The sequence below is a fragment of the Petromyzon marinus genome, chromosome 21 (assembly GCF_048934315.1).
Source record: "Petromyzon marinus isolate PM22_M1 ecotype Great Lakes invasive population chromosome 21, UKy_Petmar_22M1.pri1.0, whole genome shotgun sequence".
Lineage (NCBI taxonomy): Eukaryota > Metazoa > Chordata > Hyperoartia > Petromyzontiformes > Petromyzontidae > Petromyzon > Petromyzon marinus.
In genome coordinates this window covers 2,140,081-2,156,954 of record NC_133687.1, presented here as the reverse complement: position 1 = coordinate 2,156,954, position 16,874 = coordinate 2,140,081, and the positions used below count along the sequence as shown (strand labels likewise).

Genomic DNA, 16,874 nt, shown 5'->3' with positions numbered 1-16,874 from the left:
TGGATAAAACCCATTTGGCAGAGCCGGGAGTCTTAATCCTGACCCTAGGGATTCCTCTAGAAACAGAAAAAAGCCACTGCAGGTGGCCACGTGGATGATCGAATGCTTGCTGCGGAGGAGATGCTGCTACTCCTATGTTGGGAGTTGAGCCGGTACCGCCTCGATTTCTGCGATATCCATGAGGTCTGGTGGACCAGCTCTGGCTCCTGCCACCATGAGGGGTGAACAGTCCTCTACTCGGGGTAGGAGACTACCAAACAGAAGAATGAAGGGGCATGGGAGCATGGCGGTGAGGTGTTGGAAGCTGTAAGCCCCAGGCTACTTTGGGCTCACCTTCCCATCAACCAGAGGCGAGGAGTTGTGGTCATGGTTAGTTATGGCCCCATCGAAGATGAATATCAGTGGATGGATGCAGGCAAGACCGGTGATTCAGATGTCTTCTATGACCTCCTGTCACAGGTGTTAGCTAAAGTGGCCCCTCAGGATAGAGTAATCCTGTTGGGTGACTTTAATGCCCGAGTTGGTCATGATGCTGGCACTTGATCTGATGTGATTGGAAGGCATGGGCCAGATGAACCCAATATCAATGGTAGGAGACTTAGAATTTTGTGCAGCCTATGGACTCGTAATTACCAACACGCTATTCCGGCATCGGCGCATCCACACAACATCATGGATGTACGCCGGGTCCAAGAAAGAACATCTGTTGTACTATATAATGATGGGACAGCGGCCCATGTCCTTGACACTAGGACTTACCATGAAGCTGATCTGCCTGTTAACCATCAGCATACCATCTCTAAGATACGCCTTCCATTCTTCCGCTCCAGTGGTGAGTGTACACCCAAGACCCCATTCAAACCCAAAGTGGCCTGGTCTCAGCTACCTGATTAAAGTCGCAAGCGAGAATTTCATCACCGCTTGCAGCTTGGCTTGGCATCGCTACCCATTCCTCATAATGCCAAAGGGAAATGGGTGAAGTTTAGGACTGCGGCTCATTCAGCTGCAATGACTGTTTTGGGTACACGGTCCAAGTCTCCCCAGAGACTCTGGCTGACAGAGGAGGTGTTCAGGCTGGCTGAGAAAAAGCCACAGGCCCACTCTCACCGTCTACAGCATCCCACATGAGAGACTGAGGAGGCTTATCACAGCTTTCACTCGGAGGTTCGGAGGGCCATGAGGCGCTGCAAGGATGGGTGGTGGTCACGGGTTGCTGAGAAAATGGAGTCTGCTTAAGTGACCCGTGATCACAACTCACTATTTAACTCCATCAAAAAAGTAACTTGCAGCTCCACACCGATCACCATCATTCGGGAAACGAAAGGTGATCCAATCTGTGATGCCAGGAACAGGTTTTCAGATTTGCTGAGCATTTCTGTGAGGTCTTGCGGGAGTAAAAATCCCTCAGCCTGGAAAACATCATGGGGGAAAGTGGGGATGACCCTGTTGAGAATGCCGTGCCTCACATATTGGAAGAAGTAGTCACCCCCTGTGAGTGGCTGGCTGAAGTGCTATCTGTTTAGGAAGTACGGAAGGCGATCGAGAGTCTGAGAACAGGCAAAGCACTGGACAGAGATGATCTGCTAAGCAAAATGCTGAGGGAGGGTACCATTTGTGCACAGACTGCCCTGCATGACATCATAATAAGAGTCTGGACCAATGATGGGGTTCCTCGGGATTGGAAGGATGCCCTGTAACAACAACAGGGACATCTCCCTCCTCAGTGTGCCAGGAAAGGTTCTGGCAAGTATTATTTAACATCACCTTGCTAGGCACTTTTAGGAGAGGCTTGGGGAGCCCTATTGTGGTTTTAGGAAAAGGCAGTACTGCACAGATGCCATATTTTCTGTCCGTCTCCTCCAGCAGAGGTGTAGGGGATTCCAACAAGACCTACATCTCTGCTTTATTGACCTGATCAAGGCCTATGATGCCATCAGTAGGCCTGGGCTCTCTGTTGTTCTTCATGCTTTCGGAGTCCCTGACTCTGCTCACAATCATTAAGAACCTTCATGATGGTAAGCAGGCCCAGGTAAAACTATGTGGCCAAGAGCCAGAGCCATTCCCTGTTCACCTTGGGGCGTGATAGGGATGTCCTCTCGCTCCCAAATTATTTAACATCTATTTCAATCACGTAGTTCGTGAAGCTCTCGATGGCTGTACTGGATGAATTTCCATCTGGTACAATTACAGTGGGAGGCTGATTGATGCCCGGGCATGGTCAAGGGATGACTCCCTATTGGTCAACCATGCCGATGTTCTGGTGATTGCTGCTCACTCAGATGAGGAGTTGGAGGTGCTGCTGCTGAACCTGGAGCATGCCAATAAGAGGTGAGGACTTGCCATCAGCCCCACAAAAACTAAACACCTGCCTGGGTATTTTGTAACATCAAACACTCTACCCCCACAAATCTCAATTGTTGATGGGGCATTTGTGAAGAGAGCGGAGAGTTTTCGACAGCTGTAGAGTGTAGTCACGGCCGGCTCTGGTTTGACAACAGAGGTCTCACTCCGAATCAGTCGAGCAGACTTGTCTTTTTATTGGCTGTATAATGGCGTTGTGAAGCTACCTGGTATATCGCTCCACACAAACCTTTGGGTCTTCTCGGCAACGGTCATGCCCTCCCTTCTCTACGCTTGTGAAACGTGGATCCCCCAAATGGAACATCTTCATTAGTTAGGGATATTTAGGCTGGGCTGCCTACGATCCAGCCTGGGTTTAAACAGGCTGGATTGTGTGTGGAGCTCACACATCCTTGAAAGATCCGGACAAAGTCCCATCAGTGAGCTCCTCCGGCAGGCAAGGCTGTGTTGGCTGGATCATGTAGCCCGCATGCCCTGCCACTGCATGCCTAAAAAGCTTTTGTTTGGCCGGTTAGAAGGGGCTAAACAGGCGTGGCACGGGCTAGAGGATATATAGAGTAATGTGGTACAAGAGGGTGTGGAGCTGAGTGGAATGCCGTTGACAGGTACCAGCGGTGTCAAGATCGGCCTCTGTGGAGGAGGCTCGTGAAGGACCCTACTGGGATTTTGGAGGCAATTTCTCTCCAGCAACAACGGAGGGAAGAGAAGCGGTACTAACAACAACGAGCAGAGTGCCCAGCAGCTAAAACACAGCAAGTTGTCAAAGTAGGGGGCACAAGTGGTGCATCGGCCAGTCATCTCAGTCAGTCTACCCATGGCATCTGGGTCTGACCCGTGACCTCCTGCCAGCAGGCGTTCGACACTTCAGGTGGCCTTAACGTGGACATAGCCTGACACAAGCGCCGTGGTGACGTCACCGCCACTTAGTGGCGAATGGCGGTTCTTATTGTACTGTGCTATTCATGTACACTGTGTGTGCATAATGTAAATCGATGACCAAGGAGACACCCGACCAATGTCACCAGCTGACGACCGTTCCCGAGGGCGCCTTTAACAGCCTCATGAAGCTGCAATACATTTGGCTGCACAGTAACCCCTGGGACTGGTGCTGCCGTTTCACCTCGCAGAGACGCCGAGACGCCAGCCCTCCACTTTCTGCATTGCTGCTCCATACAGCCGCACGTGACCCACACATACAAAAGATGGAGCAATTATTTTATGAAGTCGATAAATCGTCTGAAAGTTATTATCAAATATTGTTTAATTAACAAACTAGAAGAGCAGATAATGCATATCCTTCTGACTCTCCACTCAATGTAAACAATTAAAGTTGTTTTTGCACAACCCATCGACCCCGCGGTCTTCTGGGAGTGCTTAATTCTAGCAGCATTGATTCGTTGCATTCAAAACTTTTAACCGATTTCGACATTTCGTGTCTCATCAGCAGTCAACAACACACTAATGGTTATTGTGTTATAATTCTTTATGGTGATCATGATTGTAGATGATATTTATTAACCCGACTGTGGATAATGATGAAAATGATGAGGGTGTAGGTGTTAATGCTTATTGTAGATAATGATATTCGTCACGAATGAGCCGAATGAGCCGATAGTCTGCTCCTGAACACCTTCATATTTGTATCACTTTAAGGCAGTGCTGTTGAATAATGTGCAGAGTTGTTTGTGGTTGTCCAGTCCAGTCCCAGCTCTGTGTATTTCATTTCGTCATTCCCTTCGTTTATTCAACCAAACTTAAACAATGCTGCTCTCTTAGTTGTTCAATATTCGTGTGGGGCCCAACTTTCTCCCCCCACACCCAAACATAGTGGTGAAACATGGTCACTCCATCCTGCAATGGACATTCAAAGGGCTTAGAATGATTAATTTGCTCATGTTTTGAATAATATGAAACCGCTCAAAGCTTGATGGGTGAATAAAATGTAACCAGTGCTCTTTGTTGTATTTCCATTCACTCTGCCAGAGTCGTTAAAAAAACAGCGGACAGTGAGTGTCTGAGGTCCCTGTGCAGTGAGGAACTCGCGTCTCTCCCCGCTGGTGTGTTTGACCGTCTGACTCAACTGACACGACTGGATCTTTACAATAACCAGTTGACAGTTCTCCCCGCCGGGGTGTTTGACAGCCTGGTGAATCTGCAGATCCTGGTTTTGTATCAGAATCAGCTAACAACTCTGCCCGCCGGGGTATTTGACCGTCTGGTGAAATTGAAGGAGCTGTATCTGGACCATAACCAATTGCAGGCGATACTGCCCGCTCTGTTTCACAGTTTGACTGAACTCACGCGACTTGAACTGGAAGATAACCAACTGAAGTCTCTGCCGCCAGGCATCTTTGACAGACTGGGGAAGCTGATGTATTTGCACCTGCACGAGAAGCAGCTGATGACTGTTCCCGCCGGGGTATTTGACCGCCTAGGGAATCTGCAGTGGTTGGGTCTGAACGACAACCAGTTGAAGATTCGTCCCTAGGGTCGCGTTTGACAAACAGAGCCAGCACTACTGCTTTGTCGCTGGGCACTGGGGTAGAGATAACACTCGGCACGAGTAGAGCTCAGTTTATAAAGCTACCGCGTTATTGACATCCACAGTCATCGTAACCATCATCATGGTCATGGTGTCCTCTTGTGCTACAAGTTAGTCAGCAGTATCACTGAACATTCGTGAAAATTTAGTGAGTGAATCGTGTAAATAATGAGAGCTGATATTGATCGTGTACCGAAACCCACGCGTGATCCGTGGGTTTGTGTTAGTGCAGCAACAACAACAATAATAAACACACACAAACAACCACTCATCAGTTCAATACAAAAAAATTGCAGCGACAAAACAAGACTACACAACAACCACAGCACAACACAACAAGAGCAACCACACAAAACAACTACACAAACAGCACCAATAACGCAACACTCCTCACACAGGAATTCGCCAAACTCTCTTGTAGCAGCATCCTCCTGAGTCTCGGGACTCAAAGAGGCTCCCATACGGAGGCGAGTGCGGGAATTCATTCCACTGATCGAGTAAAAATGTTCGAGAGAGAATGCAAGAGAACTCTGAACATACAACACACATTGCGGATCGCTGTACTGTACCGCACAGACAGTGCGCACGTCATGGAGCGAGATGCCGAGATGTGAGGTGAACACGACGCCTCGAACGCGCTCTAGCTCAGTGTCCTCACGTGGGCGAATGGAAAGGCAAATCTGCGAGCGTAGCTGCTGCTTGTCCAGCTATCTGACCCAAACTCTCTCGCAGTGACCACAGTCATCGCCACATCAGCCAACGTGTGCAGGGCGCGCACGAGGCAGTGCTGCTGATCGAGGCAGCGTGCGGGGTTTTTGCTGCTGAATTATAAACCGGACGCCTCGTCTTTTTCCAAGCAGCACAAATATATAATTGCAGCATCAGACGTTCATCGCGATGTCTCCGCAAGCTCTTAACCACATTTGTCAATTTCTGCTCTTGGTTCACTGACTCTGCTGCCAAAGCAGATGAAGCGCCGCGGAGGTGGATCGAAGAGAGCAGCTCGTGTGCAGGAGCGAGACGGACTGTGGTAACGCAGGGCCAGATGTGAAGGTGATAGCGTGGGGAAGCCTCCATTCAACAGTGGATAGCCCATGGTTCATGATGGTGATTATAAAATCATGCAATAATAGTCACGCGACGTGTAATTATATTTGGTAGGATACTCCAGGACTGAATTTCACAAATGCGTGGCAGAGTGGAGAGGACAAATAGACAAAATAGACACAAATCGCACAAACCTATCCGTCTCGGAATTGTCCAAACAATCCAGTGCAGGACCCTCTTTTGAAATGAGTCTTGAATCATCTCCACATGCTTTTTCTCGGGACCCACGTCACAGCTGTTGGCTGCGCGAGCGGGGAAGCAGACTAGAACACAGAACTCACACACGCCACAAGCAATGACACCGTCTAGCCAACGCGGCATTGTTACGTGAATTACCGCATCACTTAACGCAGCCTTTAACCAGGAGGTGTGTGACAGCCTGGTGAATCTGAAGGAGCTGCGTTTGTACAACAACCAGCTGACAGCTCTACCCGCTGGGCTGTTTGACAGCCTGACCCAACTGACGATTCTGGCTCTTGAGAGAAACCAGCTGCTGGCCCTGCCTGAGCCAGTGTGAGACAGCGCATTCCCACGCGTGAGCCTCTCGCTGGGCTCACTGGGACCCTCACAGTCACACTCAGAATTTGTGTTCCTTCTAGAACACATGAGTAAATAACTAATTAAATAGCTATATTCTTAGCTCTTTCGGTAAAGTCACGTTGAAGGGAAACAATAAAATAATAAAATATATATAAAACAATAAAAATTCTCACGACGTTTCGACCATAACACAAACGGTCGTCATCAGGTGTGACGGTTTGTATTTATTTATTTTTAAACGGTGTATTAAAAAAAACGTCAGCGCCACGCGCAGCGATTTGGCAGTTTATTTAGAAGGACTAGTCCATCTATGTTCTGGAAAGAGGAGGGGGGAGACGAAACATTAATGTATGCTGTCTGAAAGCCACTGTAAGCGTGAACAATCAATTAAGACCTGAAATGGTTTATCAAATCTTTCCAATGATTGCTAAGCCAGAATCCATCTTCTCGGTTGAAATTGTCTCTGTGCTTGTATATGTGGATAGCCTCATGAACGAATCTCTCATGGTAGCCAGATGGCTTACAAAGGACCTCTGTCTTGGAAAAGTCAATGTCATGTGAGTCTACTGAATTATAACAATGATCTGCCACGGCCGAGGTGTTGGTCCTACCGTGTTTAAGGTCTGCTTTGTGTTCACGAATGCAGTCCAAGACATGGCGTTTGGTTTCTCCAATGTAACTACTACCACAGAGGCAACTTAGTTTGCAGACACCAGGGTACTGTATGTCCGGAATCACATCTTTTACAGACGGAACCAGATCACGGATTTTATGTAATTTGTTGAAACGGACCTGGATCTTGTGTTTATTGAAGATTTTGGAGATCTTTTTTGTGATCCCCGCAATGTAGGGTAAAGTGATGGTTTTGAAAGGCTCCTCAAGAGGGTCCTTCTTCATGGTTTGAGTGATAGCTTTGCGGATTGTATAGTCGGAGTAACCATTTGCCTTAAGAGCTTGGTGTACGTGCTTGAAACGTCGTGATAATTTTTATTGTTCTATATATATTTTATTATTTTATTGTTTCCTTTCAACGTGACTTTACCGAAAGAGCTAAGAATATGAATTACTGCAGTCACGAAAGCTTTAAATCAATAATTAAATAGCATTGAGCCAAACATCGCACAGCTATCATCAGCAGGAATGCGCATTTGTATTTAGAGATTATGAGCCAGGGTTGAATGTCTCAGTGTTTTTTACTAACTAGATAACCTTGATGGCCGGTATATTTGTGCGGATGATGATGACGGGAGATATTCCTCCAGGCAATGGTGCTCTAGATCAGCGTAAGCGTGGGAAAACTCTACTCTCTCAGGGTTTTTGTAAGAACGGACTCCGGTCCACACGGATGCGTAATGACTGCACAGGTCATTATTGCCATTAGCAATTGATGTATAAGTGTTATACAGTAGTTAATATTTACTGTAAAATGTACAATGGTTATTATTTTCCGTGTCAATGCATAACTGACCTTACAAATCGTTACAAAATACCAGATGAGTTGTTACTTAGCTAATGTTAATGTGAAACTTTCGTGACTGCAGGAATCCATACTCTTTGATTATTTTGTGAAAGTCACGTAGGTAGACAAAATAATAGATCACGACGTTTCGATCGCAACGCAAGCGACCGTCTTCAGGTGAGAGAGAAAGCCGGCTGCGAGACACGGCGTTATATAGACCCGGGATGGGGGGAGGAGGGGGGGCCGCCGGATCGGCAAGAGGGCGGGGTCAGAGAACGAGCGGGAGATGTGCCCCGAGAAGGTTCTGCACAGACCCGGGAGGGGGGAGTGGGAGGGGGGAAGGGCCGCCGCACCGGGCAAGAGGGTGGGGGCCAGAAACCCGCACAAAAGCGTGGAAGAAGAGAAGTGCACCGACGGCAACACAAGTGATCGTGACAGACACACACAGAAACACCACAGCAAGTCACAGTCCAACACAACACGAGCGTCACCGCCACATCGACGGTAAAGAGCAGCGGCGGCCGAAACGAGCCCCAATGAGACATCCAGCCCGCCAATGCAAAGACATCGAACCTGGCAATGCAACGCAGGTAGGAACGGAAACATCACAGCCAGTTTAGACTGCACCTGGTTAATAACATCCTTTCAATGATTGCGCAGTCTGTACCCGTCTTCTCGGTTTAAATTGTGCCTGTGTTTATATATCTGGATGGCTTCATGAACACATCTTTGATGGTAACCCGAAGGTTTGCAGAGTACCTAGGTCTCGGTAAAACCAATATCGTATGAACCTACCGGGTTAAAACAGTGATCAGCTACGGCAGTGGTATTGGTTCTGCCGTGTTTCAATTTTGCCTTGTGTTCGTAAACACGATCCTAGACGTCATTTCATTTTCCCAATGCAACTGCTGCCGCAGACACAACTTAGCGTGTAGACACCAGGTGATTGCATGCCAGGAATCACATCCTTCACAGATGGGATCAAATTACGGATTTTGTGTACTGTGTTGAACCGAACCCGGATCTTGTGCCTGCTCAAGATTTTGGAAATCTTTTTTGTAACCCCTGCTATGTATGGCAAGGTGATGGTTTTGATTGGGTCCTCAGATGGTTCCCTCCCCATGGTTGGGGATACAGCTTTGCAGATTGTGCGGTCTGAATATCCATTCATCTTGAGGGCTTCGTGTACATGCTCCAGCTCACTGGCTAGGTGGTGCTGGTCAGAGATGCAACGGGCTCTATTATGTAGTGTTTTGATGAGGGAATTCTTCTGGGCTGGATTGTTGTGGTAATCAGGCTTTAGGTAGTGTGGGTGGCTTTTCTGTAGACAGAATGTCCCAACGAGCCATCAGGTCTCTTCTGGAATAAAACATCCAGGAATGATAGCTTGCCATCATTTTCCACTTCCATGGTGAATTTGATGGATGGGTGTATGGAATTGAAGTGGTTGAAAAAATGGTTCAGTGCTGGCTAGCCATGTGGCCACATGACGAATGTGTCATCTACGTATTTCTTCCACAAGGAAGGACGTACGGTAAATGTCTGGATGGTATCTGTCTCAAATTTCTCTATGAAAACATTCGCTACCACTGGTGATAAGGGAGAACCCATAGGGGTACCTTCATTTTGTTTGTAAAATGTACCATTACAGGTGAAGCAAGTGTTCGTAAGGCAGTGCCTCACCAAAGTTGGTACATCAGGATTCAGTCGCTGTTGAACCAAGTATTCAATTATTGCAATGGTGTCAGGCACAGGTACCTTGGTGAAAAGAGATACTACATCGAAACTGACAAGCAAATCATCTGGAAATAGCGAGATGTCCTTGATTAGAGAAACCAGGCGAGCTGAGTTAAGTACAGCTGAAGTGGTCTTGCCCGTGAATGGGAGCAGGGTCTCAGACAGAATCCGGCCGGTTTGTAGGTGGGTTAGTTAATGGTAAATGAGATAGGACGGAGTGGAGTACTTTCTTTATGGATTTTTGGAAGGCCATAAGATATAGGTGGTCTAGCAGCCGGAGGTTTTAGAGAAAGCTGCTTGGTCGGTTCGATTAGAGAAGTTGAATTAGTGATGATGTTGTTGGTTTTTGTAGCCAGGCGGTTGGTAGGATCTCTGATTTTGGTATAACTGCCATCATTAAGATGGTCCTGAATTTTGTTGTTGTATGTGGTTTAATCCATGATGACATACGTGACTTTACCGAAAAAAACAATGAGTAACTTTATGCAATCACGAAAGCTTTAATTCTTTATTAACACACTTATATGGGGAAGTTACCGTTGCAATTCTGTCCTAAATGTGCACCCCAAGCCTGTTCCCACCCCTCCCCCTTCTGTTGATGTGTAGGTGGTGCTAATTTGGTGCTTATTTCAGCTGCCGCACTCTCATTCAAGCCTGTTTATACCCCTCCCCCCGCTTCTGTGTATGTGCAAGATGTGCTTGTTTCAGCTGCCGTGCTCTTTCTGGCCCCTCCCCTCAACCTTATTTCCTATTTAAGGCTTCTGTTCATCCCTCCAGCCCCCCCCTCTCTCTCCTTGCCTCCCTGTCCGTCTTTCCTCCCTCCTTGCCTCTTGTGAGCTTGCATATGTATTTCTTTTGACTGTGTACCTCGTATTTTTTCATTCTATGCTGGTATGTGCAATCCAGAGGTTAAACACGAAATTTAACACTCTTCTGAAATTCGTGGTCCGCCAGGAAGTGTCTGTGTTGTTGGCCTGACTGGTTGTGCTTCACATAACGTTTCTTAGGTTTGTTGAATTCTCTCATCTTCTTGTTGTATTTACCTCCATGATTTGTTCTTGACACCTGATGAAGATCGCTTGTGTTGTGATCGAAACGTCGTGATTGTTTTGTTTCAATATAATTTTATTGTATTTCTACATACGTGACTTTACCGAAAAAACCAATGAGTAATTTTATGCAATCACGAAAGCTTTAATTCTTTATTATATGTCATGTTGTACTCGTACGTGAGTGTGTATTTTGTATCTTATATGCATGTTTGTGTATGCATGCATGCACTGTGCTATGTCTGGCAAAACAACACCCTACCTCCTCGTTGGTGCTGGACAGTAACACTGTAGTGAGCAGTGCCATGGGGGGAGGGCCAATATCGATTGGCATTCCCCTCATGGCGTTTGTAGCCACTACAGCAGCCAAAGGGGGCTCTGGAGGGGTGCAATGGGCTGGTAACCCCTCCACCTTCAATTAATTATCACAAAATCACGAGCAAAATGTCCTGCTAAGCTTGTGCCGGAGGCCCCGGGGGGACAGGCGTATATGGCGTATCATGGATAAAACCCATTTGGCAGAGCCGGGAGTCTTAATCCTGACCCTAGGGATTCCTCTAGAAACAGAAAAAAGCCACTGCAGGTGGCCACGTGGATGATCGAATGCTTGCTGTGGAGGAGATGCTGCTACTCCTATGTTGGGAGTTGAGCCGGTACCGCCTCGATTTCTGCGATATCCATGAGGTCTGGTGGACCAGCTCTGGCTCCTGCCACCATGAGGGGTGAACAGTCCTCTACTCGGGGTAGGAGACTACCAAACAGAAGAATGAAGGGGCATGGGAGCATGGCGGTGAGGTGTTGGAAGCTGTAAGCCCCAGGCTACTTTGGGCTCACCTTCCCATCAACCAGAGGCGAGGAGTTGTGGTCATGGTTAGTTATGGCCCCATCGAAGATGAATATCAGTGGATGGATGCAGGCAAGACCGGTGATTCAGATGTCTTCTATGACCTCCTGTCACAGGTGTTAGCTAAAGTGGCCCCTCAGGATAGAGTAATCCTGTTGGGTGACTTTAATGCCCGAGTTGGTCATGATGCTGGCACTTGATCTGATGTGATTGGAAGGCATGGGCCAGATGAACCCAATATCAATGGTAGGAGACTTAGAATTTTGTGCAGCCTATGGACTCGTAATTACCAACACGCTATTCCGGCATCGGCGCATCCACACAACATCATGGATGTACGCCGGGTCCAAGAAAGAACATCTGTTGTACTATATAATGATGGGACAGCGGCCCATGTCCTTGACACTAGGACTTACCATGAAGCTGATCTGCCTGTTAACCATCAGCATACCATCTCTAAGATACGCCTTCCATTCTTCCGCTCCAGTGGTGAGTGTACACCCAAGACCCCATTCAAACCCAAAGTGGCCTGGTCTCAGCTACCTGATTAAAGTCGCAAGCGAGAATTTCATCACCGCTTGCAGCTTGGCTTGGCATCGCTACCCATTCCTCATAATGCCAAAGGGAAATGGGTGAAGTTTAGGACTGCGGCTCATTCAGCTGCAATGACTGTTTTGGGTACACGGTCCAAGTCTCCCCAGAGACTCTGGCTGACAGAGGAGGTGTTCAGGCTGGCTGAGAAAAAGCCACAGGCCCACTCTCACCGTCTACAGCATCCCACATGAGAGACTGAGGAGGCTTATCACAGCTTTCACTCGGAGGTTCGGAGGGCCATGAGGCGCTGCAAGGATGGGTGGTGGTCACGGGTTGCTGAGAAAATGGAGTCTGCTTAAGTGACCCGTGATCACAACTCACTATTTAACTCCATCAAAAAAGTAACTTGCAGCTCCACACCGATCACCATCATTCGGGAAACGAAAGGTGATCCAATCTGTGATGCCAGGAACAGGTTTTCAGATTTGCTGAGCATTTCTGTGAGGTCTTGCGGGAGTAAAAATCCCTCAGCCTGGAAAACATCATGGGGGAAAGTGGGGATGACCCTGTTGAGAATGCCGTGCCTCACATATTGGAAGAAGTAGTCACCCCCTGTGAGTGGCTGGCTGAAGTGCTATCTGTTTAGGAAGTACGGAAGGCGATCGAGAGTCTGAGAACAGGCAAAGCACTGGACAGAGATGATCTGCTAAGCAAAATGCTGAGGGAGGGTACCATTTGTGCACAGACTGCCCTGCATGACATCATAATAAGAGTCTGGACCAATGATGGGGTTCCTCGGGATTGGAAGGATGCCCTGTAACAACAACAGGGACATCTCCCTCCTCAGTGTGCCAGGAAAGGTTCTGGCAAGTATTATTTAACATCACCTTGCTAGGCACTTTTAGGAGAGGCTTGGGGAGCCCTATTGTGGTTTTAGGAAAAGGCAGTACTGCACAGATGCCATATTTTCTGTCCGTCTCCTCCAGCAGAGGTGTAGGGGATTCCAACAAGACCTACATCTCTGCTTTATTGACCTGATCAAGGCCTATGATGCCATCAGTAGGCCTGGGCTCTCTGTTGTTCTTCATGCTTTCGGAGTCCCTGACTCTGCTCACAATCATTAAGAACCTTCATGATGGTAAGCAGGCCCAGGTAAAACTATGTGGCCAAGAGCCAGAGCCATTCCCTGTTCACCTTGGGGCGTGATAGGGATGTCCTCTCGCTCCCAAATTATTTAACATCTATTTCAATCACGTAGTTCGTGAAGCTCTCGATGGCTGTACTGGATGAATTTCCATCTGGTACAATTACAGTGGGAGGCTGATTGATGCCCGGGCATGGTCAAGGGATGACTCCCTATTGGTCAACCATGCCGATGTTCTGGTGATTGCTGCTCACTCAGATGAGGAGTTGGAGGTGCTGCTGCTGAACCTGGAGCATGCCAATAAGAGGTGAGGACTTGCCATCAGCCCCACAAAAACTAAACACCTGCCTGGGTATTTTGTAACATCAAACACTCTACCCCCACAAATCTCAATTGTTGATGGGGCATTTGTGAAGAGAGCGGAGAGTTTTCGACAGCTGTAGAGTGTAGTCACGGCCTGCTCTGGTTTGACAACAGAGGTCTCACTCCGAATCAGTCGAGCAGACTTGTCTTTTTATTGGCTGTATAATGGCGTTGTGAAGCTACCTGGTATATCGCTCCACACAAACCTTTGGGTCTTCTCGGCAACGGTCATGCCCTCCCTTCTCTACGCTTGTGAAACGTGGATCCCCCAAATGGAACATCTTCATTAGTTAGGGATATTTAGGCTGGGCTGCCTACGATCCAGCCTGGGTTTAAACAGGCTGGATTGTGTGTGGAGCTCACACATCCTTGAAAGATCCGGACAAAGTCCCATCAGTGAGCTCCTCCGGCAGGCAAGGCTGTGTTGGCTGGATCATGTAGCCCGCATGCCCTGCCACTGCATGCCTAAAAAGCTTTTGTTTGGCCGGTTAGAAGGGGCTAAACAGGCGTGGCACGGGCTAGAGGATATATGGAGTAATGTGGTACAAGAGGGTGTGGAGCTGAGTGGAATGCCGTTGACAGGTACCAGCGGTGTCAAGATCGGCCTCTGTGGAGGAGGCTCGTGAAGGACCCTACTGGGATTTTGGAGGCAATTTCTCTCCAGCAACAACGGAGGGAAGAGAAGCGGTACTAACAACAACGAGCAGAGTGCCCAGCAGCTAAAACACAGCAAGTTGTCAAAGTAGGGGGCACAAGTGGTGCATCGGCCAGTCATCTCAGTCAGTCTACCCATGGCATCTGGGTCTGACCCGTGACCTCCTGCCAGCAGGCGTTCGACACTTCAGGTGGCCTTAACGTGGACATAGCCTGACACAAGCGCCGTGGTGACGTCACCGCCACTTAGTGGCGAATGGCGGTTCTTATTGTACTGTGCTATTCATGTACACTGTGTGTGCATAATGTAAATCGATGACCAAGGAGACACCCGACCAATGTCACCAGCTGACGACCGTTCCCGAGGGCGCCTTTAACAGCCTCATGAAGCTGCAATACATTTGGCTGCACAGTAACCCCTGGGACTGGTGCTGCCGTTTCACCTCGCAGAGACGCCGAGACGCCAGCCCTCCACTTTCTGCATTGCTGCTCCATACAGCCGCACGTGACCCACACATACAAAAGATGGAGCAATTATTTTATGAAGTCGATAAATCGTCTGAAAGTTATCAAATATTGTTTAATTAACAAACTAGAAGAGCAGATAATGCATATCCTTCTGACTCTCCACTCAACGTAAACAATTAAAGTTGTTTTTGCACAACCCATCGACCCCGCGGTCTTCTGGGAGTGCTTAATTCTAGCAGCATTGATTCGTTGCATTCAAAACTTTTAACCGATTTCGACATTTCGTGTCTCATCAGCAGTCAACAACACACTAATGGTTATTGTGTTATAATTCTTTATGGTGATCATGATTGTAGATGATATTTATTAACCCGACTGTGGATAATGATGAAAATGATGAGGGTGTAGGTGTTAATGCTTATTGTAGATAATGATATTCGTCACGAATGAGCCGAATGAGCCGATAGTCTGCTCCTGAACACCTTCATATTTGTATCACTTTAAGGCAGTGCTGTTGAATAATGTGCAGAGTTGTTTGTGGTTGTCCAGTCCAGTCCCAGCTCTGTGTATTTCATTTCGTCATTCCCTTCGTTTATTCAACCAAACTTAAACAATGCTGCTCTCTTAGTTGTTCAATATTCGTGTGGGGCCCAACTTTCTCCCCCCACACCCAAACATAGTGGTGAAACATGGTCACTCCATCCTGCAATGGACATTCAAAGGGCTTAGAATGATTAATTTGCTCATGTTTTGAATAATATGAAACCGCTCAAAGCTTGATGGGTGAATAAAATGTAACCAGTGCTCTTTGTTGTATTTCCATTCACTCTGCCAGAGTCGTTAAAAAAACAGCGGACAGTGAGTGTCTGAGGTCCCTGTGCAGTGAGGAACTCGCGTCTCTCCCCGCTGGTGTGTTTGACCGTCTGACTCAACTGACACGACTGGATCTTTACAATAACCAGTTGACAGTTCTCCCCGCCGGGGTGTTTGACAGCCTGGTGAATCTGCAGATCCTGGTTTTGTATCAGAATCAGCTAACAACTCTGCCCGCCGGGGTATTTGACCGTCTGGTGAAATTGAAGGAGCTGTATCTGGACCATAACCAATTGCAGGCGATACTGCCCGCTCTGTTTCACAGTTTGACTGAACTCACGCGACTTGAACTGGAAGATAACCAACTGAAGTCTCTGCCGCCAGGCATCTTTGACAGACTGGGGAAGCTGATGTATTTGCACCTGCACGAGAAGCAGCTGATGACTGTTCCCGCCGGGGTATTTGACCGCCTAGGGAATCTGCAGTGGTTGGGTCTGAACGACAACCAGTTGAAGATTCGTCCCTAGGGTCGCGTTTGACAAACAGAGCCAGCACTACTGCTTTGTCGCTGGGCACTGGGGTAGAGATAACACTCGGCACGAGTAGAGCTCAGTTTATAAAGCTACCGCGTTATTGACATCCACAGTCATCGTAACCATCATCATGGTCATGGTGTCCTCTTGTGCTACAAGTTAGTCAGCAGTATCACTGAACATTCGTGAAAATTTAGTGAGTGAATCGTGTAAATAATGAGAGCTGATATTGATCGTGTACCGAAACCCACGCGTGATCCGTGGGTTTGTGTTAGTGCAGCAACAACAACAATAATAAACACACACAAACAACCACTCATCAGTTCAATACAAAAAAATTGCAGCGACAAAACAAGACTACACAACAACCACAGCACAACACAACAAGAGCAACCACACAAAACAACTACACAAACAGCACCAATAACGCAACACTCCTCACACAGGAATTCGCCAAACTCTCTTGTAGCAGCATCCTCCTGAGTCTCGGGACTCAAAGAGGCTCCCATACGGAGGCGAGTGCGGGAATTCATTCCACTGAACGAGTAAAAATGTTCGAGAGAGAATGCAAGAGAACTCTGAACATACAACACACATTGCGGATCGCTGTACTGTACCGCACAGACAGTGCGCACGTCATGGAGCGAGATGCCGAGATGTGAGGTGAACACGACGCCTCGAACGCGCTCTAGCTCAGTGTCCTCACGTGGGCGAATGGAAAGGCAA

The 16,874-nt window shown here is 47.8% G+C and overlaps 1 protein-coding gene across 1 annotated transcript; it reads left to right on the top strand.

Moving 5' to 3' along the window:
• Nucleotides 1–4,303: 4,303 nt before the first annotated feature.
• Nucleotides 4,304–16,558, top strand: LOC142925588 (uncharacterized; the record flags this gene model as incomplete). The annotated part of the gene is made up of 3 exons (XM_076068633.1): nucleotides 4,304–4,841; nucleotides 6,364–6,521; nucleotides 15,597–16,558. Coding segments are annotated over 3 exons (1,242 nt in total), but the record flags the coding sequence as incomplete, so codon positions are not given.
• Between the last annotated feature and the right edge of the window lie 316 nt (nucleotides 16,559–16,874).